This window comes from Sitophilus oryzae, unplaced genomic scaffold, assembly GCF_002938485.1.
Source record: "Sitophilus oryzae breed Bouriz unplaced genomic scaffold, Soryzae_2.0 scaffold_1059_pilon_pilon, whole genome shotgun sequence".
Lineage (NCBI taxonomy): Eukaryota > Metazoa > Arthropoda > Insecta > Coleoptera > Curculionidae > Sitophilus > Sitophilus oryzae.
The window spans coordinates 3,100,945-3,118,311 of record NW_022145681.1 but is presented as its reverse complement, the minus strand read 5'-3'; the positions used below and the strand labels follow the sequence as shown (position 1 = coordinate 3,118,311).

General features: G+C 32.5%; 1 protein-coding gene across 2 annotated transcripts in view; it reads left to right on the top strand.

Annotated features, from left to right (window-relative positions):
• LOC115876713 (zinc finger protein rotund-like) overlaps positions 1–17,367 on the top strand; it is a 567,417-nt gene that overhangs the window by 366,925 nt on the left and 183,125 nt on the right. The window contains exons 5-6 of one of the 2 annotated variants that reach the window (XM_030892619.1): positions 10,293–10,501; positions 11,021–11,041. In XM_030892619.1, the coding sequence (XP_030748479.1) occupies positions 10,293–10,501; positions 11,021–11,041 (230 nt within the window). The remainder of the gene's footprint in view (positions 1–10,292; positions 10,502–11,020; positions 11,042–17,367) is intronic. The other variant, XM_030892626.1, reaches the window with a different exon arrangement.

Here is a 17,367-nt window from a genome sequence, read left to right as displayed (position 1 = left end):
GATACATAATGGTTGGAAAAAATCATGATTTTTTTTTAAAAAAATCAAAAAAATCAGATTTATTTGATATAAATCAGATTTTTTTAATTTAAATCAGATTTTTTTGATTTTAATTCAAAATAATATTTAAATCGGATTTCCAAATGACTAGGACTTATTTCCAATTAAAGTCGTATCCTAAATGGCTAAATCTTTATAACTCTGTCTGTTATCGATAACATTAATAATTCTAGGGTGCGTTTGTCATTTTTCCACATCGGCACATCGGTCACCAATATATTTCGCAAAAAAGTCGCTCGCTTCAGATCAAAAGGATTTTTTTTCAAACGTCTCAAAAGTATTAATTTTTGTCATTTTAACGCCTAGGTATAAAAGTAAAGCACTGTTACGCCTAAGCACAAAAGTAAAAAAATATATTATTGAACTGATATTAAGTGTCAAATTCAACGAGTGTACAAATTAAATTGTTGCTTGATTACTGTTTATATTATTTGCAATATTTGAAATTGATTAAAAATGATTTGTAATGTTTTAAAAAAATAGTATGCAAGTTCTATTAGGAGTAGGTAGTAAAAATGTACTTTTTGTGCTTCCTTGTAACGTCAGAATAGCTTTACGATGGTCCTTCAAAGGAGTATAATTCATCAAAAAAAGTATAATTTTTACTCCTAATAAAACAATACACTATTGTTCGGAAATACTCTTAAGTCGAGAATGAAATTAGTACTATCTAATGTCAAAGTGTAAAATACTTACTGAGGATCAATATGTCGATAAGAATTTGGAAAAATACAATCATTTCAAAAAAAAACAAATTATTTCCTGACAACGATTATTATAGATTCTTGGGAATGAAGATATCGTCCCATTGCTGCCAAAAGTCACTAACTTACTTTTTATTACTTCCGAGAAAAATGCGTCTAAAGATGAATTGCATTGCATAAAGATGTTATAGTTAGTAACTATTCGGTATTAAAATAAAACATAAATAGCCAGAAATCGTAGTTAATGACTTTTGCAATCGATTCTCCGCTTCAAAACATAGTTAGTGATTGAATTTGGTTGTTCAGAAAAATGTTAGTTAGTAACTTTTGGCAGCAATAGGACGATATAGTCTCTATATCAGAAGAACCTAGTTCTGCACTAGACTGCGAATGATATGTATTCGAACAGCGAATTTTTGTCACTTATACATAAATTTTAAAATAAATCTCCGCGTTTAGTGGTCTAATTAATTCACACGAAATTACTTCAAAAATCGGTCCAACATTTAAATTGATGAATAGATATTTTTATATAGTTTTATAACATTTACATGCAATTACTTTTCGATTTATTATCTGTTATATCTTTTATAGAAATATTTTTTATAGTTTTCTAGGACACATTTTTATAACTTTTACAGTTATTTTTTGATTTATAATAAAGTTTTAATAAAATTATTTTTTTGATTTAAATCAATGATTAAAATTAAAAAATCACTTGATTTAAATCACGATTTAAATCATGATTTAAATCATTTGATTTAAATCATGCCAACCCTGCCTGCCGTAAAATGATATTTTACGAAAATTTACACACGAAATTATTGCACAGGGTGTTTTAAAATTAGGGTAAAAAACAACCCCTCGATTAACCCTGTATAATATCCCAAATACTAAAGTTTATAAAAAACCAAGTTTACGAATTAAAGTTGATATAATTATATACAGCTTGCTAAAAAATTCATGAAAATAGGGCTAAGAATAACAAAAATATAACACTTTAAATTTGACCAAAAAATTCACCGTTGCGTTTTTTTTGCATCTGAGTGTATTTAAACAATAAGTAGGTATACAAGATTTTTAATGTATCAATTTAGGTATAATGTTCTCAATGTTTCAACATATTTATAGTCCAGATAGTGTAGATAAAAAAGATTAAAAGGCCGATTACAGTTGGTTGAATTATGTTTTGGAGTATTGTGGTGAATTGTTGTTTTATTTTGCTGTTTTAACACCAAAGGTTCCAACCTCCAACTGTAATCTTTGATAACTTCACGGTCTTTGCAACAGAATCTTTATCGTAAGTTTAACAGCAAAATAAAACACTAATTCACCACAATACACCAAAACGCTTTACTTTTGCACTGGACGCACGTTTCGCTAACCATGTTTCTGCATCATCAGCAGATGATTAAAACTCATAAATTCAGTTTTAATCATCTGCTAGTGATGCTAACGTGGTTACCGAAATGCGGGTCCAGTTTATAAGTAAAGTGTTTTGGTGTATTGTGGTGAATTAGTGTTTTATTTTAGTAATATTAGGTTATTAGGAGCAGACATTTGGTTTCTTAAATCATGCAAAGCCGATTCCGATTATCCTAGTTTTATTAAAGTTGATATTCCGAAAAGTATTACAGTTGGGGGTTGGAACCTTTGGTGTTACACAGCAAAATAAAACACTAATTCACCACAATACACCAAAACACGTTTACTTTTACACTGGACTGTTTTTTTTTCAGCTTTAATCATCGGCTGATGATGCTAAAAGTGTCTTGGTGTATTGTGGTGATTTAGTGTTTTATTTTGCCGAAAAGTATTGTTAGTGATAAGGTAGAGAAAATTGCAAAACAAAAAGTATGCTTGAAATTGAAGAATACGGACTTTATAAAAATCTTACTTTTAAGCTCACTAATGTAGTGTACGACTTTTGGTGTTTTTTTAGAGAAATGTGTTGTTGTTTCCAAGTGTTTTGGTGTATTGTGGCGAATTGTTGTTTTATTTTGCTAAAAAACGATGTATCTATAATTTCTTATTCTGCAATTTATTGGTGAATATACTCACTCTACCAAAGCTTCCAGTGAACTTCGACTACTGTATTAATTTTTAATATTTACAAATGTGTGAATTTTAATATATAATCTATAACACTAATTGTTGACATAGTTAGACATGAGATCTCACAACTTTTTGTACTGGAAGAACCGCTTTGCGAGACTTGCCATTTTTTACCTCTTATGTTTTTGATGGGATCTCATTTTTTTTTTGTAGGTCATCCTTTTTTTCCGGGTAATATATCTTTCAAAATAATATCAGTAAACAAATTTAACGAAATTAAATTATGAATTTTTGCCATTTTTTATTTTCAACGAAATTAAATTATGAAACGAAAATTGTAAACGAATATTACAGCAGTTGACTGAACATTTGATATGGGACATTCAATTTTATAATCAAGGCATTCAAAACAGGTCAATATTAAGAAAAACAGAGAATTGCTAAAAAATTGAAACCAAGGCAATCAAAACTCATTCTTGCAACTCCGTGTTCACTAGAGAGTTGGTTACCGATAGCGCCTAGACACCAGATTTAGTAATTATTATTTATTATTTTTCGTTTAATGAAAATGAAATTTCAATTGAACCGTGTAAAAATGTAAATGCAAAACGGTAAAAAAATTAACTATAAACCGTAACTCCCTGATAAATAAATAAATTAAGCTCAAAAACTATTCTGAGAAATTATCTACGTCAGTGAGTTAGGAAGCTCTTAATTCACGCATTTTCATTACCGCACTCAACCAACCGCTTTCAAACTACAGAGAGAAAAATGTTTTGTAAAACATTTATTTTGCACTAAATTGGAAAAATATGTTATGAGTACCTTTTCATTTCCATAGTTGTGTACTTTTTTTTCGGTGCACCATTTTTCATACTTATGTATATTCATACTTCTGTTTCGATCTTGCTGGAAGCAATCCAGAAATGGCTCTGAATGCCTCTTCTTCAATGTCAGAGGGAATACTTTCCGAATCGCTCATTTTTTAAACTAGTGACATCATTTTTAACAAACATAACAAAATTTTAGTTATATTTCAAAATTCTGCTTTTTATCTATTTTGGAATTTAGTAAAATAATTATCAGAAACTTCCTGCAATTTACCTATTTTTTTCCAATCTAGTTTATCTGTGAATAATTAGAAAATAATGTTTTTTTATTATAGACGGAAAGGCAAAGTTATTTGCATAAATAATAATTAGATATTGTTACATTTATTATTTTAACTCATTGTCATATGTCACAATAGAAATCAAATCAAGGAAAAACACACAACCAAAAACAATAGTTCGTATTTTTTTTTCAAAAGGGTACTCATTCATACTAAGTATAATAATGATATGAAGAGGAAATTTTTAGTTTTTCAAATGCCTACATATTATATTGTTTTTTTTTCTCTGATATATATAACCTAACCTAACCTAACTAAAATATACACATATTTGAATAAAAAATAGCTGTTGTGTACCTTTAATATTACAGATTTAAAATTTTTAATAATTTTTCATCTTATTTGATACGGCATATTCGTAAAGTACGTCTACCAAACCTAACAAATCTATCACAGTATTTATTTCTAGACAGCCATGGCCAAGAACTTCAAATTCGCCTTGTATAATACTCGGAGAAACGCCTAAGGCAACAAACAGCTTGAAAAGTTTCCTGTTTGACTGGTATTGAAATATTAATCCTAATCATGTGGCATTGAAATGGTGCGATATAAACTATCCGTTTCTTTTGTGTATTATGTACTGTGTAGAAATCTAAATGCTTGCCAAAATGAATATGATAACGGCTGGAAGCAGTAATTTTATTTAGGATTTTATTAAACTACTAGCGTGTACCAGCGACCTCGTTCGCGTCGAATTAATCATTTGTAATGGTGATGATAAAGCAAAGCAAGAATTTCCATTAACATACAAACTGGTTAAAATTTTCTCACATTTATGTCAGCATGAGAAAAAACAATATGGCGATATTATTATATAACTTGGTAATATTTGAGGGGTAGTTTCATCTCGTTGGAATTTGACTTTCGAAAAATCCGTTTGCCAAAAATAAGCAACGTCAAGCAGTTTAAGCAGAATCGTGGTTATGAAATTACCCAACTTTTTGGAACACCCTGTATGATTTTTTAAAAAATTTCAAAATATGTGAAAAAAAATAAATAAATTATGCTTATCCAAGCGTTTTCCCGAAAGACTAACCGTTTTTTAAAAAACAAATATTGTAATATTTGAGGGGCGTTTTCCCCTCTTGGAATTTGAGATTCGAGAAACCCCTCCTTATCGAACCTATACACCCCACAGTCAATCCGTTTGCCAAAAAATCAGCTTTAAACGTCAAGCAGTTTAAGCAGAATCGTGATTACTCAATGGTCATATTTTATGAAACACCCTATATTAATTTATAAAAAATCTTAAAATATGTAAAACAACAAAATAAAATATTCGTGTTTAAGAGTTTTTCCGAAAAGCTCACCGGTTTTTAAATAAAAAATATTTTAATATTTGAGGGATAGTTTCACCCGCTTAGAATTCGAGTTTCGAAAAATCCCTTCTTATCGAACCTCTACACCCTAAAGTCAATCTGTTTTCCACAAATCAGCTTTTTACGCAAGCGCTTTAAGCAGGATCGTAATTAATCAATGACCAGATTTTTCGAAACACCCTGTATACATTTTTAAAAAATCTTAAAATATGTATAAAAACAAAACATAATATACGTGTTATGTATGCGTTTTTTCGGAAACTTCACCGTTTTTTAAATAAAAAATATTGTAATATTTGAGGGGTGGTTTCACCCTCTTGGAACTGGAATTTCCACCTGGAAATCCCTTCTTATCGAACCTCTACACCCTAGAATCAACCTGTATGCTAAAATTGAGCTTCTTACGTTGAGTGGTTTGAGCAGGATCGTGATTAATCAGAATGTCAGTCACTTAAGGATTTTATATATTAGTATAGATATTAATTGGATATAAGCTTTTTGTTGTAGAGTTTTTCAGGATGTTATTCTTCCAGCGGATCACAATTTATAAAAAAGTGTTTAATGTCAATTTGTACTAATAATCGTAAAGTAAATGGATAGTGAACAGTTTTCAAATGCTCTTAAGATTCTTTACAAGTAATATTCAAGAAAGTTCTATTTTAAAAATATCTTCAAACGGGAAAATAAAATGCTAATTCAGCACAATATACCAAAACACTTTACTTTTGCACTAGACGCGCGTTTCGCTAACCATGTTAGCATAATCAGCAGATGATTAGAACTAAGTTTTATTGGTAGTCATCTAAACAGTTTTAGTTTTAATCATCTGCTGATGATGCTAACATGGTTAAGCGAGCATCTACTTCAAAAGTAAAGTGTTTTGGTTTATTGTAGTGAATTGGTGTTTTATTTTGCTGTTGTACCACCCCCAAAAAGGTTCGCACCCCCAATTGCAATCTTCAGACAACTGTAATCTTCAAACATCTTCTTGTATTTATGAATTGATTATTATTAAAAAATCGGAGAGGAACTATTGGAATATGTAGCGGAATTCAATTATCTCGGCAGTTTGATTTCGGAAAAGGCCAATATCGACTGTGAAATTCAGCATAGGATTAGTAGCGCTTCAAGAGCGTTCTGGAAATTAAAAGACAGGGTTTTCTGCAACCATGACTTGAGCACAAAAACGAAACTTGCAGTATACCGAGCAATAATAATCCCCACCATGTTGTATGGGAGCGAAACCTGGGTGCCGTACCGCCGACACATAAACGCATTAAACAAGTTGCAACAGAGACATCTTAGACAACTCTTATTAATAAAATGGTTCCATCATGTCTCAAACGTATCGATGCATAAAACCGGATACCAAAATCTCTGCTTTACGGTGAGCTTGTAGACGGTAAGAGGAGGCCGGGTGGACAACTCAAAAGGTACAAGGACATTTTCCACGAAAACTTAAAGGGGATTAACATGCAAGGTGAATGGGAAGAAGCAGCTCACAATAGAATTCATTTGAGAAGAATTGTAAACTCATTTAACAGCGACAACCAAAAAGTAAAGAGGCAACAAAGCAATGAGATTTTTGAATGTCCGGAGTGCGGTAGACAGATAACGTCACGTATCGGGCTTTGCAGTCCAGAAAATCTCATGAAAGAAAACATTAGGTGACCATCTCCTGATGCGTGTCAAATACTCGTCAGCGAGTAATGGCAGTAGTAGTGATTATCATGGTTGATGTATTTCATATTATGAAATACAATCTAAGAATTACTATTCTACTAAACTCAAGAAAATATAAAATATTAGCTAAACTTCTAATAGATATCTGGCATAAAACATTTAATGGAGGTACTAAAATTTGTCTTTTGGTATTTTACGTCGTTTCGCATTAAAACAATGTTCTTAATAGCTCTAACAGAGCATTCTGGATAATATAACTGCAACCGCATTACATTAAAATACGTCTGAAGCTCCTTTTTACATTTTTCCAGAAAATTTAACATAGATATGATTTTCTTATGTTAGTTTGTAGTATTTAGTTAATTCAACAATAATATATCGTATAGTATTTTTTTAGTAACTGAAAATGTTGAATTTTCTAGACACCATAATAAAATATTATTATCGTAATTAGTATTAATGAAGAATAACAGGGTGGCCCATTAGTGGCGAGGATGTCCACTATACCTGTCGCCGTTGTCGGAGATATAAAAAAGTTTTATACAGCTGTTGCATGGTTTATAGAGTGGCATATCTTAAAGATATTTTGTTGTATACAGGGTGTCACAAAAAAAGTTATGATAAAGTTTTTAGTTTTTTTTTAAATTGCCCCCCTCCCATTTTTCTGTATACAGGGTGGTCCGAACTGTATTCCTGATGCTTCGACAGCATATAGTGCAGATAAAAATAAATAAAAAAGTTCGTATTACTGTATGTCCTAAAATGATTCGTTTCAAAGATAAAGGGTGTAGAAATTTCATTTTTATTTCGATAATAATTTTTGAAGTAACGCCAATATTTGGATGAAAATTGGTGACTGGGAGTTTATTGACATGAGAAATTTGATTTAGGCTGTATTCCGTTGCAAAACCAGGCGAACCAGACCGGTAAACTACGGTAAAGAGCGGTTCCTGAAAAACATCGGTTTGATACGGAACGGTTTGGTAAAATACTGTAAACATCAAATGTTGACGTTTTCTAAATTTCAATACCTCTAGGATTATAAAATTTATTTTTTATGCATTTTTAATGTACTCATTCTCTGCTTTTACGTTTGCTTCTTCTTCTTGTCAATGAAGTTTAATATTGAAAAGTACTTTATTAAGTATTTTTTAAGATTTGCAGGTCCAGTATTAAAACAGATCAATAATAAATAAACAAATCTATTTAATATTTATATTTTTATAGCTTACAAAAGATTCACGATTACTTGTTGTCTTGTGTTTCATGTTTTCTTTAAATGTTCCTGACTTTAAGAGAGAATGGCTGCATGATGAGTTTAAATGGTTCTAAAAAGTCATTCTATTTAGTTAATGAAATTTGCTCTATTGCTTTTGGATGTAAATACAAAATATTATTACAAATTTAGAAATTAAATGAGAATTTTACTCGAACTTCCAATAAAAAAAAATAAATGACATTGATTGACAAACAAAACCAGAAAAACCAGCCTTCTCGCGCTGGTTAGTTTGATGACATAACCGAATTTTTCAGGAACCGTGTTCCGTAATAAGAAAACTTTCGGGAAGCCGATAGAAACGGAACATAAAACCATAACCAAGGTAAACAACGGAATATACCCTTAGATGTCAATACGACTCCTACTTGTAGAGAGTAATTATCTACAGAAAAGTGGACGGTGCAATTTAAAAAATACTTAAAACCGAGGGGTAAACCGCAGAGGGAAAAGTGTACACCGTAATTCCTTTTACTCAAATAATTCCTCAGAATCCCTCGTAATTCCTTCGGAAATTCCTTGGAATTCCTGGTCTTCAAGGCCAAGGTCAATCATTCAAGGTCTTCCTTGGAATTCCTTAGTACGAACTCGGTAACTCTTTCAGTCTGAACCAGCGTTGTCACCTCGGTTTCCCAGTTCCGCTATGAATTTTCTGGTGATTTTTATAAATGTCTAATGTCTCTATAAGTACTAGATCTAACAATAAAAAGTACTATTACGAGATTTACGTTTTTTTAGTTAAATTTTAGGACTAATAGGGGATCATGAGGTAAAAATACTGGAAATATGTCGGCACTTACTTATTAAAATTAATTTTTCTCGGGATTTTTTGAAAATGATAGGTACCTAGTTATACTCGTATCTATAGGAAAGGAAATTAATAAAACTTCAGTTGCACGTCATAATACGATCACCAGTAAATTCCATAAGATTACGCACGGTATCATTGATGAAGTGCACCTAATAGGATTGCCAAGTTTTTCAAAAGCAAGGGGAGGACATTTCCCTGTTGAAGCGGGGTAAGGGGGAGGGGGTATACAAATATTTGGATTGCAATACTGCATGAACGATTTATTGAAAAAAAAACATTACAAAATACAGCCACGACAGTGAATCTTTGATTCACAGAAAAAAACTAAAACTGAAATACCTATGCAGAAGCAATCTTGTTTATGACAGCTGAATGGGCGAAATAGCATCGAGATTAAAGAAAGACAAAATAAATGCAAACTATAAATTATTATAGGCTACAGAAAAATTATTATTTTGAGCACAAAATCATGGTTTAAGGAACTTTTTTGTCAAAGATTGTAAAAGGAGGACATTTGGGTGCAAAAGGAGGCAGGAGGACTTTTCTTCTAAAAGGAGGACTGTCCTCCCGAAAGGAGGACACTTGGCAACCCTAGCACCTAAAGTTGTATTAATTTCCCTGTAGTATATACCCAGGTATTATTCCGAAGAAATGAAAAAATCAACTTTACACTTTCTGAGTACTGAATAAAAAAATCTTATGAGGGTTTCTTTAAAATGGCGAAATCAGGGAACGTTATAAGTAGATCTCTCGGGGATGGTTCGGCCGTACTATTGGAAAATATTTTAGATATATAATCGAGGGTACAATATTAAATTAAAAGAATATCTAACCTGTGTAGATATTTGATATTGGGAAATTTTGGAAGCGAAAACGAAAAACGGATAGTAAAAAATCGCCTGCAAAACGTTTTTCTTTAAATTTAGTACTACCTATTATAGTATCATGGTTTACTAATGTTCGTTAATTTTTATACAGTTGCTTGTAATTCCTCTTAATTCCTGTGGAATTCCTCTAAATTTCTAAGGAATTCCTTGGAATTCTTACGGAAATAATTGGAATTCCTAGTAATTCCTATGGAATTCCTTGGAATTCCTCGTAATTCCTTGGAATTCCTGTAGAATTCCTTCATAGTGTACACCATAATTCCTCTGCGGTTTACCCCTTGCTTAAAACTAACTTGTAGTTTAAGTATTTAATTTTTCTCTTCCAGTTTACGCGGGTATGGAGGACCACCACATGGCGGGCACTCCAGGTCTCTACACTTCAGGAAGGTCAACGTCGAGTAGTTCCAGTCCGGGAGTTCCAGGATCGAGTCCCGCGCTGCTCGTGGTACCCCAACCCATCAACGCCACCAAGATGGGCGGCATGCAAAATGGCGGAGTTCAGCCAAGGAAATACTCATGCAAAATGTGCCCACAGGTACGTGTTTCATTGTTGTGTCTATTACGACCGTAAAACATTTGAAAGAACAGTTTCTAATTGACATAAATTTCCTTGTAAAATGGTTTAGTTGAATATCCTTCAAACGAAGATTTTGTTTAAATTGTAATTGATATTTCGTAACTAATAGTTCTTTCATTGTTTTGAGAGAAACAATCTAAGTAAAAGGTATGACTTTCTTTTTATTTACATTGTTTCTGCGAGATAAATGGTGCAATAAAACTTTTCAAATTTATCATGGATTTTTTTTATAGTTTTTTATCCTTCTCGTGTTAAAAACTTCAGTTAAAAAAAACAAATTATTTTTGTTTGATTTTAAATGCTATAATTTTAACGTTCATTCAAAATGTTAGAGTTAACATTGATTGATAAGAGAGATGGTTTTATTTGGAAATTTTATATGCACATTTTCAATATTTTCTTAACTTTTATACTGTAAATGGTATACATTTAAGAAAATCGGGTAATTATGCGACAAAAATAAAGGTATCTTTTTAGCATTCCTCAACGATCCATCCGGTAAGTAGTTTATTTTATTATTATTTTTTCCGAAAATTAATCACTCTTGTAATAGGTAACTGTAAATATCTAGCAAAAATATTTAACCTTTAATCATTTTTGAATACTTTTTTATATCAGCTATTCATTGTTTTATATTATGTTCTGTGTAAAATCTAAACCCGCGTCTATATACTCTAAACTTTAACAAGATTAAATTATTTACATTCTCAGTATTCTTAATTTAGCTGTATATGAATAATAGTGTCTCCATGGCCATAAAATATAAAAAAATAAATTGAGGAAGTCTTTTTCATGTAAATATTTTACACGATCATATTTATAAAATCGAAATTTATAACGGATAAATTTGTCGCTTAACGATATTGAGTCACACATTTACGACATAATTTAACCATCAAAAAAAGATTAGTTTACGCGAAACCTATATATCTGCCAGAATAGTTATACCCTGTTGGCAACTGTTACTTTTGGGTCGGCATTTACATGTGTGGAAGTAAATCGCATAGGGATCTTATTAAGTCGGAGCGAGAGAAATGCGACCGACCGACGCGACGCGCGGCGATGTGCTGTTGCGGCGTTGCCGATACGCTTTTCCCTATGAAGTAAAGTAAAATTACGATCGCAAACCGCTTATTTTTAAAAGACTTTTTTTTCAAGAGATAACTAGATAAAATCATTAGACATGTTTCTGAGTATCTAAAATGGAATTATAAGGATATCAAGGATATCGTTAGGGTGTCATTTTTTTATAACGAGGAAACGTCAGTAATCGCGATAATTTAAAAATTCAACTTTTTAACACATAACAGGCCATAACTCAAGAACCACTTTAGATATTGAAACTTTTTTTTTATTTTCAAGATCGGATATTTTACAATATGTTTACATAAGAAAAATTCGATAAGGTTGTTTTTTCTATTCAAAAATTGTAAACAATTCATCCATTTACTTTGAGAGCATAGCAATTTTCAGCAATCGTGTAATTTTTTTATTGATAAAGATTTTCACATACTGTCTACAAAGAAAATACAGCAGAAATATTAACAAAGTTCTTGGAAAAACTACAATCTATTATTTCTCATAGATTTCGAGATATCGATTTTTGAATTCAGAGTTCTAATAGCGCGACCACTATCGAACACCCACTCAATTCCACTTATTTTTACCAAAAATGCAAGTGTTTCTAGCTTGCACTTAAAAAAATTCAAGCTATAGGGAAAATTACAACGATTTGTTAATAAATGAACTAATTAAGTATCACGAGACTTAATTAAATCGTGAAGCTGATCGCATGACGTACACCTTTCCCTAGAACTTTAAGTACTGACAGAGGTATTGATTGGGTCGACCGGTCAACTGCGACAAATCTGCTATATCCCCTTCCACGTCTCTTAGCGATGTGCACAGTTTCTCGGTTTATTTCATATGTTTGGCAACGTGTTTACTGTCCTCTCTTTGTTCAGTACATTATAAACGCATTGTACTCTTCTTACATACGGATATCTCGACTAACCTTTGCCAGCCCTTAGTATATGTTACTGTAAATGTCCGAAATGCGGTAAAACCTAGGATTTACCAAAAGCAAGTGGTAGTAAAATCCAACCAACCCCACCAAATAACCACCTAACCAATGCATTAATACCCCCCCCCTCCCAAATAACCAGGTTAACCAATGCATTAACACCCTCCAAATAACCAGGCTAACCAATGCATTAACACCCTCCAAATAACCAGGCTAACCTAATTAGTTAATGCCAATGAATGTACAATATCTGTGTAATGTACTGCAGTTTATAATCATCTGCTGATGATGCTAACATGGTTAGCGAAACGCGCGTCCAGTGTAAAAGTAAAAGTGTTTTGGTGTATTGTGGTGATTTAGTGTTTTTATTTTACCTTAAAAGTTATAAATATAATTTTAATAAACTCTCGTCTGTATTAATAAAATAAATTTTATTACCACAAAAGAGAGCCCTAGTACAAGAAAAATCAAAAAATCAAAAAAAAAATAAAAATATATCACCAATCTGTATTTAAATAAAATACCCAAGGCATATTAACTCCTCAGTTCTGCCGTCAGGGAAAACTGTATTACTATCCTTAAGAGTCCATTTTACTAGTCCGAAAAAGTAGCAAAATAAGCGTCCGGCATTTAACCGTTTTCTGTAAAACTGGCTGGGTATTTTTACACAAATAAAGAAGGAAATTAAAGATAAAAGATTATACTATATCTGTATTGTAGCACAATTTTTAGACAACTTCTTTATTTTTAAGATTTTGATGGTCAAACATCAACAAAATATTCTTTATGTTTGGACTAAATTTTCTCGAAAATAAAGATATAATTTAAAATTCCGTTACAATACGGAAATAGATTCAAGTTTTGTGATTACAGTGTTATATAATTTATATGGTTTTGTAACAAATCGCTCGCTATTTTATGGTAAATGCTGAAGCTCTGCAAACCTTAGTCAAGTCTTAATCAAAGCACGGGTGTTTGGAATTTGGTATGTGGCTTAACACGACAGGATCGGGCTAAGCCTTAGGCAGATTTCTGAAATTTAATATATCTTTTCTTCGGCCACACACCCGCTTTACCTGACCCCTGAGAGCGATACGAAAGTACAGCGTAGTAGACTCTTAAGACTTGGACTGCCCAGTTTTGCCTTAAGAAAAAAACTGTATGTGTGTGGCTACCTTTAGAGCAACATTTACTGAAAAGAAATGCCTTGTATATCGGAATCAACGTAATTATGGAAAACTAGGCCGGCGCGCCACTAATTTCCTTCGCTCGATTGTTAACTTTATCATTTTGCTCTGTATTTAATTATCGCCGTGCTAAATGAATAGCTTCCTTCGGTCGCGCCCCTCGCTTCCTTCCGACACCGTTCCCAGAAATCGGTGTAGAAATCCGAAAAGGTAACAATTCTTCCATCGTCATTATGGCTCTTTCAGTCCCCAACGTAAGACGTATAAGCAGGGACGGGTTTACGATATCTGTTCGGACTTTCGCCTATATTCATGCAGCTTTCTTTGCTCATCACTGAAACTAATCGTGGATGTTTGCTTTAATGAAATTTGTATTTTAATGGCAAAATGCTTCACCCATATCAAAGATTTCATCTACGTCGATACACGGAAATGTTCTTTACAATAATATGATTCTACGTCTATGTGCCAATTTTCAAAGAGGTAAAAAAATTGAAGATTAAAGGTTGATTCTCACTATACCTTCCATATCAGCTTCCTTCCGTTTACATAAAATATTATATAATTTAAATGAATAAGGCAATGCACACTATCCTTTCCGTTTCCCTTCCGTTCCATATCCTTTCCTTCCATACATTTTTTTAGCGGACGGACTGAAGCGTACCGGAAACAGCGTTGTCAAGTTCTTACATTTGTATACCAGCTCTTCTAACATTTTCCTGATATTTATTTATTCTTTCACCTCTTAATTAAATCTATTACCTTTTTCAAATGATATAAATTTTTAAAATAAAACTTTCGTAATGTAATAAATTGTACAATAAAAAGTATGGAACTGATACGGAACGGAAGCTTACGTATAGCATCAATACAATAAAAAATACGGAACGGATATGGTATGGAAACGGAAGGTATAGTGAGAATCAATCTTAATTCTGAATTAATTTTTTAACGAGTATACCAAAGAAACATGAGGTGTGTTCGACCAGCGTCTGGAGTGGCATGCGCACTAAAATTTTTCTCTTCCATCAACTTCCCGAACAAAAAAACTAACAGATTAATGATTGTTGTTCTCTGTTCCATCACGATGCCTAACCAGTTTCGGAACTGTCAAAAGTGTTACTTAGGAACACGACAAAAATCATATAAAAATATGTGGCTGATTGGGCTTATCCCGTCAAACACCATCTTTCGATGTCCAATCTCGAATGACTTTCTATTGGAGAGTATTAATCACGTGGCAAAAGCCTACGAGAAATGTATTTAAACTGTTAGCAATTTTTATAGAAATAAATTATTTTAAGCACTCTCGTGCTTAAAATAAATTTATTATAAGGACGTCTTATTGGAATAAATAGACAAGCAACATATTTCAAAAATAATAAGGCAATGCCGGTTTATTTTGAAAGTGGTTCTTTTAAAACATATGGGGTAATAATTACTTTAAAAGGACTAAATATTAGATATCTGATAAAATAGTATTCACTTTATTTCGAATGCTTTAATTTTTATTATATATATATATATATATATATATATATATATATATATATATATATATATATATATATATATATATATATATATATATATATATATATATATATATATATATATATATATATATATATAATAATGTTATATTATCAGCAGTTTTTATTTAGGTGGTAAATCGAATTCCAAAGAACGAGTTATATATTTTAACGTGATTGATTGTGCATTTTACAATGCATTTTTTTTCTGATTGTAACTTCTAGAGATTGACCTCGCCAAAGTTATCAACGATTGTGACTTCCCAGCCGTCTTTGGCGCATTTTTTTTCGATCATACGGTACATTACATCAAAACTACAAGCCCAACCCTGCCGATATTGCTATAAGTATATCCGAAACAAAACGAAATGTTTCACGATCCGCGCGTTTCCGCCAAACCGTTTCCGGTTTAAAAGGAGGGTACGAAATTAGTTTTTTAACGTGAAACGAGATATTTTTAAAATGGTGATCGTGGGGCGCGAAGAGAACGATCCGCGTTCGTCTCTGCTCTCTTAAAAACTTCTTTAATATGGGGCGTATTAGTTTCTGGCGCTGTACGTCTCTTTCTTTTTCCCCTTGGTCGTCCCCGCTACTCGACCCTCACTCGTCTTGGAATATCGCCGCGTCAGATTCAATCTACGAGTGTTATGGGAAAAATCGTGGTGGCTGCGACTCGGCACAGCTCGGGCCTACTATACGGTACCGCACCGCAGTTGATAAAGTCGTACCTTTTCGGTTAGATACAGAACTACACACATGACCAAAATGATTGCATATTATATCGTTTAAAAATATACGGAAAAGAATTTAAAAAATATTTTTTATACATAGCTTGGATAATCTGTAATAAACATGTTTTTGTTAAAATGGATATGATAAACAATGTTTATCGTTCAGACCCAATATTATTACAAATTCTTGCACATTTTGATTTGTGGTCTCTTGGGATTCAGAAGAAATTCGATCATTGTTTTGGCTTTAAAATGCCTAGGAACATTATTTCACAGTTTAATAGAGTCAGTATAGTAACACTGTCTCAACAGGGCTACCGGCAAGCAATAGCTGAACTTGTAGGAGCTAACCCTCGAGCTAACCAAAGCGATTTTTTCGCGAATATTAAAAAAAATCAGGAGGTTACAGACCGGCCTGGAGGAGGTTGTATATATATATATATATATATATATATATATATATATATATATATATATATATATATATATATATATATATATATATATATATATATATATATATATATATATATATATATATATATATATATATATATATCTCTTTCTTTATAAGAAAGAGAGTTACTACTGCTGTGCAAGACCGTCAAATATCCCCTGCTTTCTAGTACTGCTATTAAAAATGAATTAGCTCGCCTTGAAGGAGTAAATGTTTCAAGAAAGACCATAGCAAGAAGAATCCATGACAGAGGATTACATTTAAGGAGGCCTCTACGTGTTCCGAAGCTTAATTTACAGCACAAAATTACGCGACTGCAATGGGCTAAGGAGATGAGAGCAAATGGACCTAATTGAAATTTCGTCATGTTTGAAACAAGAGTAGTGGAGTGATGAAACAAGAATAGGCCTAGTGTCAGACTCGCGACGAACTTTGATCTGGAGAGCATCTTGAAGACGAGCACGCTGGAATGCAGCTCAACTCCGTATCCCGTTTCAAGGGGGAAGCATTATGGTATAGGCAGGTATAACTGGAACTCCTCTTGTTTTTATTGATGGCACAATGACAGGTGCCTCATATCTTAGAGACTTTTAGAGCCTATTGTGCGTCCATTTCGAGGGGCAGTGGGGGACGAATTTGTTTACATGGACGATAATGCTCCTCCCCATCGCACTTTAGCGGTTCACAAGTTTTGTGAGAAAGAGGGTAAAAGGAAACTGTGGCCATCGATGTCTCCAGATATGAATGTGATCGAGCATGCTTGGGACATGCTAAAACGCCATATTGCCAGAAGGAATGATCCCTCCCGTACCTTAAATGAAATTAAAATTGCTGCGCGCGAAATATTGGAAGCCATTCCTCAACATCTTCTGGATAACTTAATTGGGAGCATGC